Source organism: Syzygium oleosum, unplaced genomic scaffold (genome assembly GCF_021117445.2).
Source record: "Syzygium oleosum isolate NSW1041296 unplaced genomic scaffold, Sole_v2.1 Sole_v2.15, whole genome shotgun sequence".
NCBI lineage: Eukaryota > Viridiplantae > Streptophyta > Magnoliopsida > Myrtales > Myrtaceae > Syzygium > Syzygium oleosum.
The window spans coordinates 6,712,441-6,734,867 of NW_026607499.1; the positions used below are offsets into that span (position 1 = coordinate 6,712,441).

The window sequence follows — 22,427 nt, forward strand, 5'->3', positions numbered from 1 at the left end:
AGCGGCCAGCTGGGCCGACCTCGCCGGCTTCCGCCTCTGGCCGGTCGCCGGTCCGGCCACCGGCCAGAGGTTGAAGATGAAGAAAAAAGAAAGAAAAGAAAAGAAAAATAAATTCGAAAAAATAAAAAATAATATTAAAAAATTATTAGTTATGGGTAAAATTGTCACAGGTGTACCAGTTTGAGGTTTTTCGTGGTTAAAAAAATAGTTTAGGATAAATTTGTCACGGGTTTACCAGTTTGGAGTAAAATTATCACAGGTGTACTAGTTTGGAGTTTTTTATGGTAAAAAAAAAGTTTGGGGTAAAATTGTCACACGTGTACCAGTTTGGGATTTTTGGTGGTCAAAAAAAAAGTTCGGAGTAAAATTGTCACACATGTACCAGTTTAGGGTTTTTGGTGGTATTACCCCTTTCAAAAAAAAAGATAAGACATGGACTGGCGATCGAGCAAAAACTATTAAGGTATGTAAGGTTATACTTTGGACTTTATGGAAACTAGAATGAAAACCGTGAATGCTTTTAATATTTATGGTAGTTATATATATGAAGTTATTTTATTTTCATCTATATTGTTAATGTAGGAAAAATATGATGAACTTTTAATGAGCAATGCTAGTGGTGGTGATGGTGTTGCTGCGTCTGAGCCATCAGTTGACAGTATGGCATTATGGGTGAAGGCAACGGGTGGGATGAAAAAAGGAAAAATATTTGGGATGGGATCTTTGTCAAGGGTATACATGACGAATCATGCTGCAACTTCATCCTCCAATGCAGCTCTTCCAAGGAGGACACGACTTGAGGAGCAAATGACCCAAGAATTGAGCCAACTGAAAAATATACTTGTAGAGATAGACGAAGAAATAAGAGGAATGAAACAACAAATGCAAATCATTATGCGACACCTCAACCTCGATCACGATGAGGTTTCTCCTGTACCTCTCGCCAATCCAATAGGTGATGGGCACAATGATGAGCGACATAATGATGCTGAGATTGCTGATGATGATGATGATTTTCTCGGTCCTTTCCAGTTAAAATTCCCAAAATCGGGGGTAAGCTTGCTTCATAATCTTTTGTGCCATAAGTGCAGTTTGCCCAATATGTTCCTGCCCTACAATTACTTTATGTGCACAACTTTCTTACAACTAGGTTCTTTACTTGCGAAAAACTGAAAATTTAGAGATCCCAGGATGACATGCTTGTTACAAAAAATCATGATATTTGAACATTGTAGAAATACATGCATTAATTGACTTTGAATCCTCTCTTCCTGGGAATTGGTGTTGGTAATTCACCTCTCTAAGTCATTAAACTGTTGAATGCTGTTTGGAGAAGGATCTAATTTTTCGTAGGTGACAGAAATACGGTTTACAAGGGTGAAAAAACTACAATGGATGTCAAAGTTGACTCATATTCAAATGTAAGAACATTGATGTTCGTCCTGAAACGTTTTTTTGTTAACCCTCCTACTTGTTTTTTTATACCTAGTTCCACATCCATGCATAAACGCTTCTTTTATATTCTGGACTGATTGAATATCTTTATTTATGTATCCACATTTCATCAGGTGTCGACAAAAGTGACTGCTTTTGGTGTCCTACCAAGTACCAAAGCTGCCCAATCTTGTGTTTGGTTTGTCGATTTTTCGTTTTTGAAGCAGAATCTATAGTTGTCTCGTCTCCTTTGAATGTTTTGAATGTATTATAAGATTGGATATCAAATAGCATCATGTCAGACTTTGCAACTTTGCATATATCATTATTTTTTGCGGACTAGCATCTTTCCTTCAGTTATATTTTTCAATTATATGGCATTGTGTCTGGTTTGTTCGTTTTCTGTTTCTGAAGCGGAATCTATGGTTGTCTCGTGTCCTTTGATTGTTTTGAATGTATTACATGATGTTCATTAATGCGTAGCTATTGCTATGGACAAGATTTGATGGCCCAAATGGTGTATAATTTGCGACGAATATTTAACGACGAATTTTGCGACCAATACAGTTCGTGGCTAATTTGCAATGAATTTTGCGACGAATAAGTAGCGACCAATTTTGCGACCAATTTTGCGACCAATTTTGCGACGAATAAAGTTCGTGGCTAATTTGCGACGGATAAAGTTCGTGGCTAATTTGCGACGAATAAAGTTTGTAGCTAATTTGTGACGAATTATTTGCGACGGATAAAGTTCATGGCTAATTTGCGCGAAATTTCTGATGAATTTTGCAACGAATAAAGTTCGTGGCTAATTTGCGACGGATAAAGTTCGTGGCTAATTTGCGACAAATTTTGCGACGAATAAAGTTCGTGGCTAATTTGCGACGAATTTTGCGATGAATTATTTGCGACGAATTTTTTTCCGTCACAATTTAGCGATGGAAATTGAAATTCTCCATCGCAAAATTTTGTGACGCCGAATTAGCGATGGAATTTTTTTTGTCGCTAATTTCGTCGCAAATTCGATTAGCGTCGTCACAAAATTCGTCTCTAATTCCTTATTTTTTTTGTAGTGACAGCTCATCATCTTCAAATCAGTGTATCACCCGCGGAGGAGAAAGCAGATACTATAACAAGCTTGACTCGTCTCATCAAAGAGTTTCATCGACAAGAGCTAATGAGAGAAGCCAATCGAAAATCACCACAGAAGAGAGGCTCTGCGAATTTGAAAACTCAACCTGTGATTGTGAGCTTAATTGCAATATCTAGGCTCCATGTACCATAAGGTCATTGAAATTTTAACGTTTGATCCTACCCAGAAAACTAAAAGGCACCAATTTATCGATTAAGGGAGAAGAATCTGCTTATGATTTCGACATTGTATTACAGCTGGAGGTTCCGAGTTCAAATAATTCCAGGCCTCTTATTTACCTCCTATTATATATTTTCACACATAGTTTTAGGCCAAAGTTCTGCTTACATGTGAGGGGGAATGTCAGAGTATTTAAAAATCAAACCACGCCTTAATAGCTTAAGTTTTTAGAATAGTTGGTAGCGATACTTATAAAATCTCACAAAAATATGAAAAATGAATTCTAAAGCTCTCTGTCATTTATCAATATCTACGTGAAGCAACAAGATTTGACCTATTGATGATTGTATTAAGACACATGAATTGAATTATTGGTGGGGAGAATTACCAAAAAAGTCCTAAATCTATTGCATTTGTGTCAATTCAGTCTTAAACCTTTTAATTGTGCCAATTGAGTCCCTAAACCTTTTCATTTTTGCCATTTGAGTCCATCCGGCTAATTTTGGCCGGAAATCGCTAACATAGATGCTATCCATCCTACGTGACACGACCGACGTTGTCGTAGATATTTTTTTAATAATGTTTAGTATTTTTTTAATTTTTTTTCCTCTTCCTTTCTTTACTTTTGTTTTTTTTAACTTAGGGGCAGCGACCCTCGCCAGCACTTGGCGAGTCCATTGCAGGCCCTCGCTTTGGCCGACAAGGACCGGCGAGGGCTGCGACACCAATCACCAGATTTGGGCCAGGTAAGGGCACCACAGCTCTTGTTAGCCCTGAGTGAGCCCTTGCTAGGTTTGGACGAAGGCATCCCGGCCCTCGCTACGTCTGGGCAAGAGCATATTATGTAGGACGGTCGGCGTTTAGCGTCCACATCCGTGATTTTCGGCCAAAATTGGCCAGATGGACTCAATAAGCAAAAATGTGAAAATGTTTAGGACTCAATTGGCATGATTAAAAGGTTTAGGACTACATTGACACAAGTGCAATAGAGTTATGAGTTTTTTGGTAATTTTTCCATTATTATTGAGCTACTAGTATTAAAGTATTATCGTCGAGTCCACTAATCTAGCCACTTGCACTTAGATTTCCGTTGTCGAGAAACCCTGCTATTCACTACACATTTCATTATTCATTGACTCTTCATTCAACTTGACAAGTATGGTAAATAAAGCATCTAAGTAGTAGCTTTGCCTCTACTAATTATAGCTAAGATTCGCAGATTACCCAGCTAAAATAGAGCAAATTGACATTAAATTTCCTCATTATGGACTTTAGAATAGACATGGACTTCATGAGTATATATGTACATATTCGGGTATATCTCATATGTGATAACCGAAATTTTAATTTTTAAAATTGATACCCTTTGATCGAAATCGGATTAATTTTCTGGTGAACTTTTGATGCAGTAGACATGTGGCCAATTTTTGGATGACGAGTCATCACCACTTGGGGCATGATATTTCACATTTTTGCCCAATATCAATCGTATTCCAATCAAGGTGCAACAATTGTAAAAATTTGAAAGTTTAGTACCTTAGGTGGTTGAAATTTATGTTCATTGACTCGATTGCAAATTCCACTAAGGTTCAATAACCACATATGAGATTCACCTACACGTGTAATAAATGTGACATTGCCATCCATCACTTCAATTTTTTAGTCAAATTACTTTTGTGATTTGCAATTTACCATTGAAGTAGCTGCAACACTTTTACTTGTTTTCTAGAGCACAGAGGTATGAGAGGATTACCTCATATCGGTAGCGGCGAATAAATTTCATATCGTCTTGTTCCAAAGCTAGAACTGGGAACCAAATTGATCTATTATAGCTCGAAGTCGAACAAGCTAGTTTCCTTGTCTTTCATTTTTTTAATTATTGGTAAATTGAAAATAAATAACTAATTTTTTTTTATTTTGAGTTTTTTATTTTAAATTTTTATTTTATATTGAGTTGAGACTTTGTCTTTGTGAGTCTTTTATTTTATTTTACTTTATTTTGTGTTGTTAATTTGCTAATAAAGGATTTTTAAAAAAAGAATATGCTCACCGGTTCAACGATGATTACTATCGACGAATTGGCCTGGTCAGTTCAGTTCCCGATAGACCCGGGGTCAAGGCTCTACTCAGGGACTCAAATAGACCAAGAAGATTTGCCGGTTTTGAGCTCGTAAACTTACCCGATTCTTCTTGGAACCAACCTTGAATGGGACTTGCAAGACCAGTTTGGCCAATTTCCAGATTGAACCTGGATTGTTGCTCATGTATGTAAACAGAATAAGCATATTCTTTAGCAAAAGTAGAAAGAGTTTAAATTATTTATAGTTTGTGTTCGAATATCATCTACCATCCATTTATGACTTTTAATGCAATACCCACATAGTTTTTTCTAAGGTCCCTCAAGAAACCGATCTGTCATTGTAACTTGTCGAGGTCGAGTTCATTTTTGTCGTAACTCCTATACGAAATTCCATACCACACAAGTGATTATTAATGAGAAACTTTTAAGTGTTTGTGTGCTGATATGTTGTACAAGAGCTACGACCAAAATAAGAAATTTCGAGTGCGTCCGGATACGATGGGGATCGGTCCCTCAAGGTATAACATGAACATATGCCGTGCTAATACCTATCAATTAGAAACTACGAGATTTTACTGCTAAGGGTTGCTTAAATTTTTTTCCTCATTTGCTTATAGCAAGCTTAGTATCCAAAAACTTAAATGCAGAATGCTGTCCTTTTCCTCATTTGCTTTTTTTTTCGTGGAAACACCTTCGTTTAGACAGGTCTTAACCGGGGAGTGTAGATTCTGATTGGCTATAGTGTGACAGTTGACATCACACTTTTGATGATGATCAAGAATGTTCTCTTCGTGTTCACCTCTACATCCACTTCAATTGAGCATTCCCTCAGAAGAAGGGAAACTAAAAAGAGGCAAAAGAAAAAAAAGGGAAAGAGAAAACAAAGTAATGGACATGTTATCTTCATCTGTATTCGGAATATATTCTTCATTCCGGAACTGCAGGAGCCATTAGTTTCCTAGGGTGGAGAAATCCATTAGTTTAGACCCACCAGATGAATATATTCAATCTACAGGAGCCATTAGTTTCCTAGGGTGGAGAAATCCATTAGTTTAGACCCACCAGATGAATATATTCAATCTACAGGAGCCATTAGCATGAATTTGCTGATGTAGAGTACATAAATCTGAGATCAGGTCAGAGAATTAGAGCAAAACATCATTCAGGTAAGGCCAGGTTTACCCCCCTAAATAAAAGAAGCAAAAATCGTGGGCATCTATCCATTCCTGGGAAGAATAAGAATAACTAAAACCTTGCAAAGATTACAATGACATATTGAGAGGATTAAAAATTTGGAAGAATAAAAGCATAAATGCCATGGCAGGAATAAGTAGTAATATATAGATACCTCAGGGATTGGAACCCAAGATAACGAAGAAAATCGCGACAGAAGGAAAGATATGCTTTGAAGTTTTAATCATTCAGGTGATAACAGAAGCGAGAGCTGCCCATAAAGCGAATGTTGAATGGGAAGTTTCGTTGTGCAACATGATGAAATTAATCAATTTGCTGATCACTGTGTGAGGGAGAGTGTCAGCGGTTTATATTCTCACGTGAAGAAAGTTTAAAAAGGTTGCTACTTGCAACTGCATGGTCCTAGCCTTCTTGTTTTCTCCATCATTCTTGTTCAGTCTCCTTCCTTTTCCAGGCATTGTGAGGAATCATCTCAAGAAAGTTTAGGTCTTTTTCGCCATCAACTCGAATTATTTAGCGACCTATCTAATTATGACAACCAAACTCCGACAACAACCAAACTCCGAATATATGTCCATATCCGACCACTTATTGGACCAAAAAGATGGGATTCGGAAAATCATATAAGTCGTCCACATATTCATGTATGATGAAAATTCGCATCGCCCTACTGTACGAATCAAAATGGAGTCTTCACTATTGCAGCCAAAAAATTACTATTCGCGCAAAAATGAAAATTACACATATTTTGAAGTAGCAAACATGGCGACTGAAACATGCTTCCGAGATTCTAATTCTCCGTCCATCGCAGCATTATTGAGGTTAAGCATCTCCTTATCTTGAGTTGTTTTTTCCCCCTTTTCTTTGCCTTCTTTCTCCTACTTCATTGTCTCTTCTATTATTGGAGTATTATTCTTCTTCGGTCTGTGCATCTACTCCTGACTGGACATACTTTGCCCTCCCTAGTTGCCCAACAAATTAGCTACAACCCACTCCTTTAAATCAGTTTGTCCTTTCCAAATCTATTTCATCCACAAATCTTCTAACGCCATGGACCTTATATCCTCCCACCTCCCACTACTGCTAACTCACATTCCTTCATATATATAACCAAAGCATACTTGTTTTGGGAGCCAGGTCTCCTCCCTCATTTAGCACTCTCAATATTGGACTCAAGTCAAGCGCAAATTGTCAGGATTTCGAAGCACAGAAAGATGAAAGGGAAGAAGGGTAGTATCCAAATCGACATTCCTTCGGCTACCAAAAGTAATAAACAGCCGGGAAGCGGGAAGGAGTTCGGGTATGGTGATGCGTTCTCATGCAAAGCATGGTTATGGAGTGTTTGGGAATTTTGCAAGGAAGATAGCAACAGGGTGATATTTGCTCTCAAAGTTGGGCTAGCTGTCCTGCTAGTGTCCTTGCTCATATTGCTCCGCGCACCCTATGAAATTTTCGGCACCAACATTATTTGGTCGATCCTCACCGTCGCCATCATGTTCGAATATACAGTTGGTAAGCGACAAACCATACATACATGCATGCATATTTTCATGCTCATGCTGCTCTTCAAAAAAATAAAAATTAAGCTATTGGAAAGATTGGCTAAAGTACATGTATGCCGTGACATCTGTCACGGGCCGACACCGCAGATTGTGACCATGCAGCGACCATACAACACTTAAACCTCCTTTGACTTGTTCACTCCTTACTAAAGTTGTCTAAGCTTAGCCTTCCCCGTAAAGAGAAACTCAGAGAGAACGCTCAATCACACTCATTGTATTGGATTTGTGAGATCCCTACCCCTATTTATACATAAGCACTTCTATTACAACCACAAATATCTACGTGATCTAATGATTCTGTATCTACCAAGTATCCCTATTAATTACGAGAATGAATACAAGTGTACCGTAGCCGTTATGCCCTTGAAAGTATTTTAGAGTACCCATGAAACCTCATTTATTACCAGAATGAATACAAGGGTACTTTACACATTATACCCTCCTTATGAAACTCTAGACCCCTAGAAGGTTCATGGCATGACCAATCATCTTGGCCACATTCTCGACGTATCGTGCCTTGAAAACCTTCGCTCCATGACAGTGACCTCTAACTTGGAGCTTTTGTGAATCGGGGTTATTATGGAGAAAAAAACATGATGCCACACCCTTGAATCTGAGCTCACGAACGTTGAATCCGATGCTGAGTGATTGCAGTGGGGGTCGTCGTAGAGTCCAATGGTGGCTTCAAGCGCACGAAGATAATGAACGATGGACGATCCAAAGGTAGAAGATGATCTAGAGTTTGAAGAGGATCCGCAGAAAAGAAGGAATGAAAAGAAAAAAGAAAAAAGAATCAGAAAAATTAGAAAATTTAGCAATTATCTAAAATTGTCCACGTTAGATTGCCGGCCTTTCAGCCGGGAGGACTTGACTGCAATGACTGGATCGACACATTAGAAAATTCAGGGGAGAGGACGTGATTGCATTTTCACCAAAATGTTTAGGATCATATTGATTCAACGGGAAGGTTTACAAATTTAAATCTGTACATTAGGTTTTTCAAGGAAAAGTAAACATCCTTTGGTTAACTGAAACAAACAGATTAATTTTACTGATGTTGTACGCACTGAGCAGCCGAAGTGTTGATCATACATAACGAGTTTCTGATGTATGACTTTTTCTCTTAAATTCTTGAAGGTGCTACTTTCAACCGAGGATTCAACCGGGCACTCGGCAGCTTACTCGCAGGGATTCTGGCCGTCGTGGTTGGTCAGCTCGCTTTATGCGCTGGCCGGGTTGCTGAACCTTTTATAATTGGCATTAGCATTTTCCTCGTTGGTATGCATCTCTGGTTTGCCACGTCAAATGAATCAATATGCAATTTATTGAAACATTTTGTTGCCAATTTCTCGGTACAGGAACTGTTACATCGTTCATGAAACTGTGGCCCTCGCTCGTTCCGTATGAGTACGGATTCAGGGTCATACTCTTCACCTTCTGCTTGATAATAGTATCTGGTTATAGGATGGGGAGCCCCATAAGGACGGCGATGGGTAGGCTCTACTCAATTGCGATTGGAGGGTTTGTGGCAGTCATAGTGAATGTGCTTGTTCATCCTATCTGGGCCGGAGAGCAGCTGCACAGGGAACTGGTCAAGAGCTTCGACTCGGTCGCTGACTCGCTAGAAGGTGAATTTTCTATCTGTTGATCTAGAGGGCATTGGCTTGTTTTGGACCTGTTTTAATATCCTCTTAGGCCTCGCTTCTACTTTGAATATTGCCAATACTATCTGCGTATTAGAACGGAATCGTTACCTTCGAAAGTGACACAACGTCCTATTCTTTATTTAGAGTGCGTGAAGAAATATTTGGAAGACGACGGTTCAGACCATCCAGAGTTTTCCAAGACAGTCATGGACGAATTTCCTGACGAGCCTGCTTACCGGAAATGCCGTGCAACGTTGAACTCCTCAGCGAAGCTTGATTCTTTGGTACTACCTTCCTAACCTAATCCATTTCTCAAATAATCTTCCATTAACATATGTTTCGGGACCTTTTCTATCGACTTTCTTTTTGGTAAGATATCATGATTTTAGCATACATTAACACGAGATGTTCTCTCGCTCCAATGTTTTAGGCAAATTCAGCGAAATGGGAGCCTCCTCATGGAAGATTCCGACACTTCTTCTACCCGTGGTCAGAGTACGTCAAAGTTGGGGCAGTCTTGAGATACTGCGCTTACGAGGTCATGGCTCTTCATGGTGTTCTGCACTCAGAGATTCAGGTATGGTTTATGTGTGTATAGCGCGTCGGCTTTTTCCTTTATCCTTTCGCTTTCCAGCATTCGTGTCTTGATTACATGTTATCAGATGGAAATGGAATATACACTGTCCACTAGGGAGGAATCAGAACATAACCATCATCCTAAGGTCTAATTGTACGACGAGTGGCTGGCAACTAGGAATCTGCGAAGAAAACCCTCGGTTTCGCTGGTTTTAGTAATCAAGACCTCCAGAATTCTCAGGAAATTAACAGGAAAGAATATGCTCTTTTAATAAATTTAGTTTAATCGTCAGGTTCTCCACAACGTCTATTTGTTCCTGTTGTTTGTATTGGTTGAGAGAGAAGAATATTGGCTGGTAACTTGTGTCATCGAAAGGGACCTAGAATTTTGTATCGCGTCGCGATCGCGTTCGCATATATTCTATATTCTCAGCATTATCGATGGTATTTTGCTGCAACCATTTGTAGTTATGCAAAGATTCCTCTGACCTGCTCACAAAGTCTATTCCCTAAAAAGGAGAGATCATAAAGTAAAGAAGCTTGGCTTCCATTTCTCAACATGACCCTGTAAGTAATTTTCCAATCCAAAATTGGGTAGTCACTGCATCATGAAACCTGGGAATCCCAACCTCATTATATGAGCACAGTTAAAGCATATTATTAGATAATACTGCCTGAAAAACTAACCCGTTCAAAGCTTGGCTTCCATTTCTCAACATGACATTGTAAATAATTTTCCAATCCAAAATTGGGTAGTCACTGCATCATGAAACCTGGGAATCTCAACCTCATTATATGAGCACAGTTAAAGCATATTATTGGATAATACTGTCTGAAAAACTAACCCGTTCGAAGCCTTGCACGTATTAAGACGTCGTTAGTATAATTCTATTTAGGAAAAATGGGAAAGTGTATGCAGAAAAAACTCTCCAAGTGAATTTCACGACATCTACCATGCAGATCAATACGTATGTGAGTGCTCAGATGCATAACATGGGCTATTTCATAATTCATTTCGAACCTACATGTAATTTGATATCCATTATTTAATCCAGGCTCCATACAATCTCCGGATTGCCTTCCGCTCGGAGATCCAAGACGTTGCGAATCAAGCAGCCGAGCTGGTGAGGAGCTTGGGGAAGGACATAAGTAGCATGAAGAAAACACTCAAGACCTCTCTGCTTAAAAGAGTTCACTCCTCCGCCGAGAAGCTGCAAGGCGCTATGGACCTGCACTCCTATCTCCTCACATCCCACATCGACACGCCTGAAAAACCTTCCATCAGCAAGCCGCTCAATCCAAAGCCCGATGAAAGCTCTGGCGAACAAACCTCGGGGCCTGCTGCGCAGCCCGAGACGTACCATGAGATGATGAGGAGGCAATCGAGGAGGCTTTATTCCTGGCCGTCAAGAGAAGTCGACGCATTCGAAGAAGAGGGAGTGTTGAATATGGATTTTTTGCCGAGAATGAATGCGCTCGAGAGTACCGCATCGCTTTCCCTCGCGACGTTCACTTCCCTGCTCATTGAGTTCGTGGCTAGGTTGGATCATTTGGTCGAAGCAGTTGAAGAGCTCTCTAAGATGGCCAAGTTCAAGTCCGAGGCCCTGTAACTGTGAGAGACTGAAACGACTTCCTAAACAAAATGTTCGCTTCACATAATACTGAAAAAGGATGGGGGTATACATGAAGTTTCTTGTAAACCAGAACAACGTGCCTTCAGGAGCACAATACATATATCATGTAAAATCAGAGTACAAGAGCCGACGGATGGAACTAGTTGTGATTTTTTCCTTGCTTAATTAATACAATCTATGGAGTGTTTTTCTGAGTATGATGATTATGGGTTGCAGAATCCAGAATCTAGTGATATAAGTTGAAGTTAAGAGTATGCCAACCATAGTTGATTAAGTAACATGTAAGTCCAAAGGGAAATGATAAGCTAATGGACACAGTAATCCAAATTGATGACACTGTGTACAACATTTTTCACACTTATATATAATCGTGAAAGAAAAATATCCATCATCTAGCGAATGAACGCAGTTATCCAAATTAAAACTTGAACATGTGTTAGTATCATAGCTTTGCTTATGGACAAACTTTTTAGTGCCGCCAATGTATGTGGAAAGTAAGAATCCACATATCATAGATTACAACGAAGATTTTATTAACGCTTATCTGTGTACAATCAAAACCAAAAGAGACCGATAAAAATTTTCTTATAATCAAACGGTACTGACTGAAACGTCTAGCTACATGAAAGCCCATAGAACACTTGCGCATTATGCAAACCAATTAAATCAAGGCCCTTGAACTGTACAAGTGGTTCTAACTCAAAGTAGTCAGTATCTAATCAGTGGAATTTGAATGGGCGACTTTCAGTTCGTGAGCTGAAAATCTCTCTCCTGGAACTCGAAATACACTAATCTTGGGGAAGAGAGACTTATTTGCATTTCAATGTGTAAATGAAATAATTTTGTGATTGTGTATTTAAATACATCATGAAACACTAATTGAAAGTCCGCGGTATATATTATTCAAGTGCAGTATGTTTACTTTACCTTTTTTATTAATTCCTAAATATCATTATTTATTTTAGAGCATCATCCAACCTTTAAAAGTCGCAATTTAATTGTTCATCTTCTTTCACTTTGCTGATAACGCATCCCTGATGGCTTGGGAGCTTTGATTTTGCTAGATGCAGTACGACCATCCTTTCCTTTGATGTTCCTCTCGTTACTTGACTTATATGCCACACCTGGTTTTCGCTTGTAACCAAGAAAAGAAAAGAAAGATTAAAGATGAATGAGAGAGTTGCATTGCAGAAAAAAACCAATCTTTCGATATCATGATCCTTGGTTCGTGACTGTGAATGTCATAGAATGAGAAGGAATATGATTGCTTTCTGCAGAGAGGAGATAATGGGAACCTGTTAAGGTTTTTGTCTGTGACGAGGATTGATTCCTTGACCGTTGGTGGACCAAAAGCAAAGAACAAAGCGGAGAGCTTTCCACCAGGAAAAATGTGTCACAGGATGGAAGGTGATCTTGTCTCGTGACCATGCATCTGCATTCTTATCAACTGAACGATACAAGTGAAGAAACTGAAGTTGTGGCGGACGGCGGTAGGACACTGGCTCCCTCTCTAGTCTTTTCTAGTCTGTATGCATTTGTAGTCACTTTCGGCCCGTTCCTTAGGGGTGGCTCATCAACTCGAAACCGACAGGGCTGACACGGTTTGACCTGTTTTATACAGACGAGCCGCTTTTCATACCAATGGGGCTAGCGTGAATCACGCCGTTTTAGTGTCTTAGACAGATGAACAGATTTTCAAGGTATTGGATACAATGATACAATAGCATGATAATCGTCAAACCTTTACAGAGTCTTCAATTTCATCAAGCATGTCCTCATGAAGCTTATGAATGACTGAAACTATAACTTTGCGATTGCAATTGGTGAGTGCAAAGCCACATTCACGGTTTATGACGGACAGAGTCTATGTATTTGCAACTTCTTCACAAATTTCAATGCACAAATTGAAGCGTGCAAATGAAGAAAGTGATTCCAAAACAAGAAGAAACAGATCCACAGTAGAACCAGAAGAGTATACTTGGAGCCAACTCTACTGAGCTTTTAGCATCATATAATCATGCAATCAAGAATAACCGAAATACTAATTGGCGAGCACCAGTGAATCCAGACGGTGAAAAGGAGCTATTTTATTGCCAAAATGTCACACGTTATTATGAAACACTACACATGAGGACCTGAGGATAACAATATACATGTACAAGAGAATTCATGAAAACCACAATTGCCAAACGCTATGCCTATATACTACTGAGTTCATAACCCTTAGTTTTGCTCCAGATTTTCAATCATTACTACCTAACTCACAACCTAACGCAAACAAACCAGAACTGACAGATGGAAAACATACAGGGAAACTTCAGCAACTATAATTTGGAGGAGAGAGTTGCCTAATGTGCTTATATCCACCTTTGTGGCACCATCAATGAGTTTCCTATTTCGGGTGCATCACTCTCTAAGCTTATGTCCTTGTCCGAGCCAAGAGCCATGCCACCACTGAGCATTGCCATCAGACTACCACCATGTACCCTACCTTCCGAAGCAATGGTCGACTCGGCAGGAAGGCCTTGCGCAGTGGGCAATTTCGAACTACCGGGCCCATATTGGTTCAAATCCAAATTGCAGATATTTCCAACATCGATATTCATATCCTCACCATTCGCAACCTCTTCCATCTCTTCAGGCTGCATAACTTTCTGACCATGTAATATAGGCCCCACACTGACACCCCCATGGACTCTTTTATCCTGCACCAATCCACTGTGGAGTGCACAGAGACCAGTCTTTCCCCTGGCAAAAGAGTTGCATGAACCAGTATTGTGATCCCCGAACTCAGACCCTGGCTGTCCCCAAGAGCACCTCTTCCCACCACCATGCGCCTTGCAAAAATCCGTACTTCCTTGAGCACTCTTGCTGCACCCATGAAATTTACATCTTTTGCCCCCACCATGACGCACACAAAAATCGGTCCTACCCCTCGCACTTCTTGTGCACTCAGGCACAGCGCAACGTTTCCCACCCCCATGAGCCACACAAAAATTGGTGCCACCATGCACACTCTTGGAACAAACTCCCCCACCTTGGAAGGCGCACCTCTTTCCCCCACCATGACCTTTGCAAAAGGGGGTGCTCCCTTCAGCACCCTTGTTGCAACCCATGAACGTGCACCGCTTACCCCCACCATGAGCCTTACAAAACATGGTGCTCCCTTGTGCCCCTTTCGCACACCCTGTATATTGGCAGCGGCGGCCGCCTCCATGCGAGATGCAAAGACCTGAGAGACCTTCGGCACTCTTTGTGCAGTTCTCTTTCTGGCATCTTTTGCCTCCACCATGCCGGATACACAAGCCCGACTTCCCTCGTGCAGCTCGAGTGCAACCATCGTGGGTGCATCTCCGACCACCTCCATGGGCGATGCAGAAATCTGTGCGCCCTTCTGCACTCTTGGTGCATCCCAGAAACTCGCAACGCCGACCACCTCCATGGGCCTTGCAATACACAGTTCGGCCCTCGGCCCCCTTGTGACAGTCAGGTTTTTGACACCTTCTGCCACCTCCATGGGATATACAACGCCCTGAGGCACCTCTTGCCCCCTTCCCACATCCCTCAACCTGGCACATTTTTGAAGTACTACTTCGCTGGCCAGAGGTACAGGTGATCGAACTCTTTGGAGTAGATATTACGCTTGAAGACAGGTCTGGAACAGCAGGGACCAAATCTGTCTTTTCAGAAACCTGGTCCTGAAAGAAGCTATTATCTTTGTTCACCTTGTGAAAGGGATCCAAATATATCCCTGATTTCCAGCAACTCGATGTTGATCTTTCATCTACATTTGTGTACCCACCAATGCATAAGGGAATCTCCAGGCCAGAACATATTTGAGAAGAATTTGGATGAATGCAGGTTATATCAGACTCAGAAGGCCCAGTAGAGAGACTTAGCTCCAAGTCAACCTTAGGCTGCAACTCCAAGGCTTTCGTACCAGGACTAGCAACTTTCTTCCTGGAAGGTGCCTTATCATTGCCAATACTCAGAGTGAAATCCAGATCAAGATCCATTGACGATTCCTCGTCAGTTTCCTTAGCTGAAGATGTTGTAGTGCAGGCAGTTCCTGAACTTCCCTTGCTGTCCGAGGAACTTGAAGGCTGACCTAGCCCAAGAGACAAGGACGAGCCAACTTGCCGGTTGATGGAGCCATCAATCATTTTCCACTTGCGTTTGACTCCCTTCGAGGCAGACAAGAGACAAAGCGAAGCAGGGGAATCAAGTTGTAAAATGGTGTCGGTACCATATTCAACACCTGTTCCTTGGGCATGAGGTAAATTGCCCAATGTCTTGAAGGCATTTGAAGAAGAATTGGCAGCAAAACCCAAGTTCTGAAATCTAGGGTCCATGAGATGACTACCGATGTGTCTTATCTAAACAGTGTGTGGCGGCCTGCCTGATTTCTGGTGTGTCTAAATTAGCAAAAAAAAACAAGAAATGTATCTACATTACATGTCCATCGAGTAGCGCATTCCTCCTCCGCTAACGAAACCTGAAGTGTCACAGCGATCCATTTCCTCAGATAATAATCTACACTGTTGATGAGCACTTTAGACCAGCTAAGAGCCTTCAAAGGAGTAGCTGAGGTTGCAAGATGAAACCGAAGCTGTAGATCATCCTATAAGCAAAAAGTTGAGAAATCAAGATTGGAAAGGTAATATTAGGATGGCTACCACATTGAGGCATTAAGTAACAAAGAACCAAGCACAATGTTTCTTATTCATCTTCCTGAGTTCTTGACGCATTGATACGCAGAATTTTGGAAGGCTTTAATTAGTTCGCACCAACTAGCAAATTTAAGAAGTTCAGTGTTTGGAATCACTCTAGAAGAACTAAAAGCATTAACGAGAACGAAGTTAACATGTTATGGATTAACAAGCAAAACCCAACTCCTTGGCAAATCTTATACAATATTCAAATTAACCAGTGCACTAAACTCCATATACCAAAGAAAATTGGCAGGCCACTGTCAAGCATTCAGTCTATCAAAAAAATAAAAAATGAGAAGCCATGTTTCAACAATGTGGCATTGACTCAAATGAGCAAAAGAAGGAATATGATTACGTTGCCAGATGAACTGGAAGTCCCTTTTAAAATCTCAAATATACTTCCAACTGCTAGCATGCATCGTACAGCCTAAGGAACTTCAACTGCATCATGGTACAGAAAAACACACAAGGAAACAAGGCAAGGCAAGGCAAGGCAATGCAAAGAGTTTCAAACAAAGATTAAACCAACCAACACACCATCTAACTCCAAAGTCATTATAACAAGATCGACCTACAAACTCTCTAATGATTTTCCCTAGCCAATTAAAGAAAGTATCAGGATGAGATCGCAATACAACATGAGCCGATTCAACCAATCCAAAATTAAAATAAGAACCAAAGCCTTTAGAATAAGAAAAAGGAAGGGCATCTTACACATTAAACATTTATCTTAAGCCACGAACCACACTGGAGTGAATAGTTCACTGCCTCAACTAAAAAGACTCTACATAGCCTTGAGATGGAGATAATGAATTGTGACAGCCTTTCAATAGTCTTCCAGTTTAGCATCTCAAACCCACATGGCCAACTAAATAACAAAATAAAAGGTAAAGCAGTGATCCAAAGATCTTCAAAAGAATGCAAAAGATGACCTTATTAGCAAATCAGATAAACTCAGAGATCTCTCATAAAGTTCCACAGTGATTTCTACGAATAAGTCTACAAACATGCAAATTGCCATCAGTAATACATAAGAGAATTGACACATTGATATGGCTTTTTACAAGTACACAGACAGGAAGCGCTTTGTAATGACCACCCAGAAAGCACAATAAAGCAAGCAGTAAAGAGGGCAAAAAAAGATCATTACTACCACATCTGAGGTGACTGGCACAACAAAAACAGAACCAAATCAAATGAAAACATAACTGCTAGATAGAGATCTCTCTTGTCCAGGCAATGCACCAATACAGAGCAGATCAAGATGAAGAGTGCAATAAAGTCAAATTTCTCGAGCAACAACCGATAGCACTCAATTCAGCATGAATTTTATCAAACTTCTCTCAGAGACATAGCTCTTCCTTGGTCGTTAACCCCACAGACTGGGCAAAAACTTTTCTTTCTTCGGAATTCTCAGAAAACGGCGAAAGAGAAAGAGAAGCAAAAGCACTGATCATTGGATTGCCCGAGCACACGCATTAAAAAGGCTCATACAGAAGCATCTCAAGAACAAACACACACCCAAGAATCGACACAGGCAAAATGATCAGCAACAACCAACCCCACAACTTGACCAACCGCAAAGAAATGCTGAAAAAGCAGGAAACGTTCGTCAAGACTCGCCGCAAAGCCGAAACCAAGATATTCCACAAGCTCCATCGAGCTGGGGAATTCCTTTCTCTCTTCCAGAAAGAACCAAGAATTCACCCAAAAATCAAAAGAAACGCAGAGAAAAACGATTGATCGCTATGGAATTCGGAAGAATACCGGGTCCTGATACATCAAAACCGAGAGTTTTAGCAGACAGACCTCACAAGAACGGATTTGCCCGCGGCTTGAACTCGGCCCTCCTCCGGAGAAAACAGGGCAGACCCAAAAATGATGACGACCCGAGAATGCTTCGCGCTGCCGAAACCAACCAGGTTCCGGCGATTCTTGCGGCGCCCCGGCACCGAAGGCGGAGAGAGAGAGGGAGAGAGAGAGAGAGAGAGGGGACAACGGCGGATGTTCTTGCAAAATGAGTCGGAAACTTGGTAATCGCACGACATCTGATAAGGACATAGATCTTCCCAACTTAGCTTTTACACAAAATTGACTCAAATTCATCTCGGTAATCATCAATTACTTTCCATCTTTCACTATTTCCCCAATAATATATTCTCATATCGTTGCGCGTCGACACAATTAAATAAGTCCAACTGGGCGTTTTCGATAACCGAGCACGTGCTAAAATGGTCGCACGAAACAGACAAAGGATATAACTATTCGCCATGTTGGAATAAATTAGATATCTCTTATAAAAATAGTAGAGTTAAAAGTACGATAAGAACGTAAATATTAGAGCGATCTTTCTAAGATAAACTCATGGCTGTACAATACTAATTTCCTTTGACCAATTAGCGCGGGACAAAGAATAAAACTCAAAAGTGAATGATTAAGGAACCTAGGAACGTGGTCACTATGGAGCCGTTGCAATGTTGGGTCAGCTTGTTTTTTTAGAGAGAGACATAAAAAAAAAAAAAAAAAAAGAAGAAGATTGCATTCGGCAGGTAACGGTGTTCATATAAAAAATTACGCTTCAATTTCGAATCCTAATCGTCTCGATCGATTCGCCCGTTCCAATACCGGGAGCGCACGACATCAACACGTGCCTTTGTCCGAACAAATCGCGTTTTGAGTTTCGACTATCTACCCATTGTTTGTTTTTTTTTTTCCGGACCCCCGCTATGTGAATTACATGTGTTGGGTAGCTATGTCCAAAGGAGGGGGGGAATCGATGTCGTTTTTTGGGAGAAAATTCGCGCGATCTCGCAGTTGTGCACATGGCGAGATGCCCCCCAAGAAAGGACGAAGTGGTCCGTGGCGGCGTCGAGGGGCAGAGAGAAATTACCAATTCATCTAAATAAGGCCAAACAAAAAAAAACAAACAAAAATATATATGTAATAAAAAGAAGAGAGGCAGGGGGGAGGGGGGGAGCTTCGTCGGCGTCGGGAGGCCAAAGCGTTTGGCGGGGGTGGGGTGGCGTGGCGTGGCGAAACGATCGCGGAGGAGAAACCCCCCTCGCCCCCCCGACACGTCATCCTGGTCGTCATCGCCACATCGTTAACGCCGACTCTTTCGAGGTTCTGTGGGCAGGCAGCGCCCCGCCACAGCCCATGGTGGTGCGCTGTCACCCACCTCCACCTTACGCGGCGGGCCCCGCCCCGCCCCCCTCCCCAACGAACGAACGTATTTCGGATCGTTCGATCGTTGTCGCTCGGATATTTCTTACAGTAACCCGAGATCTGCGCGCCCGCGTGCGTGAATTCAGCAAAACCCTAATGGAAACGCTCTGTACAATTTCCACGTGGCGTGATAATTAGATTTTTCATGTACTTTTCTTTCGTGACATCAAAAATCAAATGTCATACCCGATAGGATACGTTTACCCTAAATTTTTTCTTATGGCGTAAAAAATCCCAAATTTTTACACGTGTGACACAAACGACGTCATTTTCATTAGCGAGCATCATGTCAACATTATTTGCTTTCCGGCGTCTATGTAGGCAGATTCTTAAACGATTCTTATTGATAGGATTTTCGACTGAAAGGTGAATGCGTTTAAGATTTTTGGTGCCGCTGAAAAAAAATTTAGAATAAATGTGTCATAATGAAATGGCTTTCGCCCCCAAAAGACGCGCACACAATCGTCAACTTTATTGAAGTGTCTCGTACTGCTTGACTATAGGTCTATATTTTAATTATGCATGTCCGTTTTCCTCCCGCTTACTCGTTTAAGTTTTTGGATTTGACATCTTAACCTGGTATCATAGCGGGTTCCCCGCCCTTTCCACTCCGCTTCATGGAATTGGGTCGGACATTCTAACCAAATTTGAGCACATCGTCACAAGATTTTACGTGAACAACTCGACACACTTCTGGACGGCCTTGGGAGATAAGATCATACATATGAGATTTCCAAAATTCAACACCCACCGAGTCCTGTACCCCCCAAAAAAAAGGGGGAAAAATCATTTCAGGGTCATCCCATTTGAAAGAAAAGGAGTGGTGCAAAACCAAAGCCGAACCGGAACTTGGACTTTCTTGCACGTCTCCATATCTCAAATCACAGGACAAAAATAAAGGCCAAAAAAACAAAAGAGTGAAAGAATAAGTACCCTTATCGTTCGATCTCCCTGCCACTGAATTTGCGATGCCCTGGACAATTAGTGTAAGAATGATTGACCCGACAGAAAAAGAGAATATAACGTCTTTCGCTCGAAGTAATCTCGGGGGCTCGGCACGTCGGTTTGCTCACGGCGGAAAGGGGGAAGGAGGGATGGATGCGGCCGACACCGGTTTTTTTTCTTGACTTGATTCGATCTATCGGGAACTTGATTTCGGTCGACCTGGTCGGCGACGTCGAAATGGAGATGTGTATCGCATAGATCAAGCAGGTGTGGTTACGAATGTGTCAATCGGACAAAGTTTTGTGCTGGCTACTTTAATGTTCCTGGTAGGGATGTCAGAACCGAACCGAAAAATCGAACCGAGATACGAACCGAACCAAACCGATCCGAAAATTTCGTGCATTTCGGTTCGGTTTCGGTTTCGGTTCGGATCATCAAAATAAATCAATTTTTTTTTCGGTTCGTTTATTTTTATTTCGGTTTGGATCGAACCGAACTAAAATAAACACTTCGATTTAGGGCTATTTTGCCCTCTCTCTCTCCCCTTCTCTCTCCTCTCTCCTCTCTCTCTCTGCTTAATGAACTTGAAACCGAAAACTGATCCGAACCAAATCGATTTTTCGGTTCGGTTCAAGGGGGCACCCTTAATGGTTCGGTTAGGTTCGGTTTTCTTGAAAAACCGAACCGAACCGAACCATTTACACCCCTAGTTCCTGGTGGCATCTTTTTTCCCTCTTCCTCTTTTTATTTCTTTTTTTGGGTCGAATTCCATCTTCCTCTTCACTTTCTACAAATATTTGCCGCTATCGCAATACTTTCCCATAACACATGGTCGACTTTAGGGACATTGAAAGCAGGCATGGGGACAAGGACCGGGTGCTTTCGTTTCCTTGTACTTCTTTGAGAAAGAATATGCCTCGTAATATTCATCTTCGTTTTGGATTCCCCGTGTAATGTGTCCTGATACGTTGCCCATGTTATATCTCATTTAGGTTATAAGGATCGAGGTGAACACTTGTATTTGTTATTATCATGGCATGCCCAAGACCCGAAATGGTACCTGAATCAAGCTATCCTTGAAAGAACTCAGAGCTCTCACCATCGCGAATCACTCGAGCCTGATTGAGCGAGTTCTTTCGGAGTCCGACTAGCTCTTGAATATGGAAACCGAGCAGCTCGCGAACCTAGCCATCCTATTTTTCTGTATTTTCAACTATCGGATTGTATCGAATCAAATGGAGTTGATCAGCTTAATTCTACGAAACACCTATTGAAATCGATTTAAGAATCAAGCTCAAGTTAAATCCTAGAGAATTTTGAATGTTCGAATCGAGTCACGTTTTGAACTATATACTGTGTCAGCTCAATTATATCCCAAAACATAGACATGAGGCTGCCTAGTAGGTTTTCTAAAGTTCATAGTAAAACAGCAATTGCCAACATTATATATATATGTATCCACTAAATCCTAATTATTTCATCTTTATTAGCTGGCTTATCACTGACGCTTGGCAGCTCTATAATGAACTTTAAGAAGACTTATATCAAATGGGTCGACACGAGAACAGCCTCGTCTGGCAAGTGTACTATTTCACAAAGGCACACACATGTCATGTCAAAGCCTCCTCAATCGAACATGAAGAGAAGCCGACGAATTTTAAATTGTTGCTATACGGACGACGCCAACTAATTGGTTTCGATTCAATTATCAAATCGAACTAACATTTTTGGTTTTTCTTCTTGGGTCGAACGTGAACTCAACTCCGAATCTCTAGACACCATCTTCGAGTCGTAGATCTCTAAATCAAGACACAATCACGTACTATCGATCCCGGGGTTGTCATACCATAAGAATGCTGGAAAGGGACAACCGAGCTTAGACAAAACTAGGTTCCGACCCCTTTCGAGCTTCTTCCGAAAAATTGAAAACCGACTCAAACTCAAGAGCTTCCTTGCAATGGGAAAATTATCCAAAAAGTTTTAAACCTATTGCATTTTTTCCAATTTAATTATAAACCTTTTAGTTTTGCCAATTGAGTCATAAACATTTTTACATTTTGCCAGTTAAGTCTTATCGGCCAATTTTAGCTAGAAATCAATGACGTGG

The 22,427-nt window shown here is 41.0% G+C and overlaps 2 protein-coding genes across 4 annotated transcripts; one reads left to right on the forward strand and one right to left on the reverse strand.

The window, feature by feature from the left end:
* The first annotated feature begins 6,958 nt into the window (after positions 1-6,958).
* LOC115675406 (aluminum-activated malate transporter 9-like) lies at positions 6,959-11,635 on the forward strand. The gene is made up of 6 exons (XM_030598036.2): positions 6,959-7,532; positions 8,720-8,860; positions 8,941-9,210; positions 9,373-9,512; positions 9,659-9,805; positions 10,860-11,635. The coding sequence occupies exons 1-6, from the start codon at positions 7,235-7,237 to the stop codon at positions 11,412-11,414; spliced, it is 1,551 nt and encodes a 516-aa protein (XP_030453896.2). The 5' UTR covers positions 6,959-7,234; the 3' UTR covers positions 11,415-11,635.
* A 1,870-nt stretch (positions 11,636-13,505) lies between these two features.
* LOC115675503 (uncharacterized) lies at positions 13,506-18,177 on the reverse strand. Of its 3 annotated transcripts, XM_056318328.1 has the most exons (3): positions 17,960-18,177; positions 16,865-17,018; positions 13,506-16,059 (listed from the first exon to the last, which is right to left on the reverse strand). In XM_056318328.1, exon 3 carries the CDS (start codon positions 15,788-15,790, stop codon positions 13,796-13,798), a length of 1,995 nt encoding a protein of 664 aa, XP_056174303.1. In that variant the 5' UTR covers positions 15,791-16,059; positions 16,865-17,018; positions 17,960-18,177; the 3' UTR covers positions 13,506-13,795. The 3 variants fall into 3 exon arrangements, with proteins under 3 accessions (XP_056174303.1, XP_030454064.1, XP_030454065.1); XM_030598204.2 differs by lacking the exon at positions 16,865-17,018; XM_030598205.2 differs by lacking the exon at positions 16,865-17,018 and having other exon boundaries at positions 17,918-18,177.
* Positions 18,178-22,427: the final 4,250 nt, after the last annotated feature.

What these genes read in the sequence shown, in the direction of transcription:
- LOC115675503 (XM_030598204.2), bottom strand. Translation starts at nt 15,790, where the DNA reads ATGGACCCTAGATTTCAGAACTTGGGTTTTGCTGCCAATTCTTCTTCA.
- LOC115675406 (XM_030598036.2), top strand. Translation starts at nt 7,235, where the DNA reads ATGAAAGGGAAGAAGGGTAGTATCCAAATCGACATTCCTTCGGCTACC. An exon ending in CATGTTCGAATATACAGTTG is followed by an intron (nt 7,533 to 8,719) that starts GTAAGCGACAAA and finishes AAATTCTTGAAG; the next exon opens with GTGCTACTTTCAACCGAGGA. An exon ending in CATTAGCATTTTCCTCGTTG is followed by an intron (nt 8,861 to 8,940) that starts GTATGCATCTCT and finishes TTCTCGGTACAG; the next exon opens with GAACTGTTACATCGTTCATG.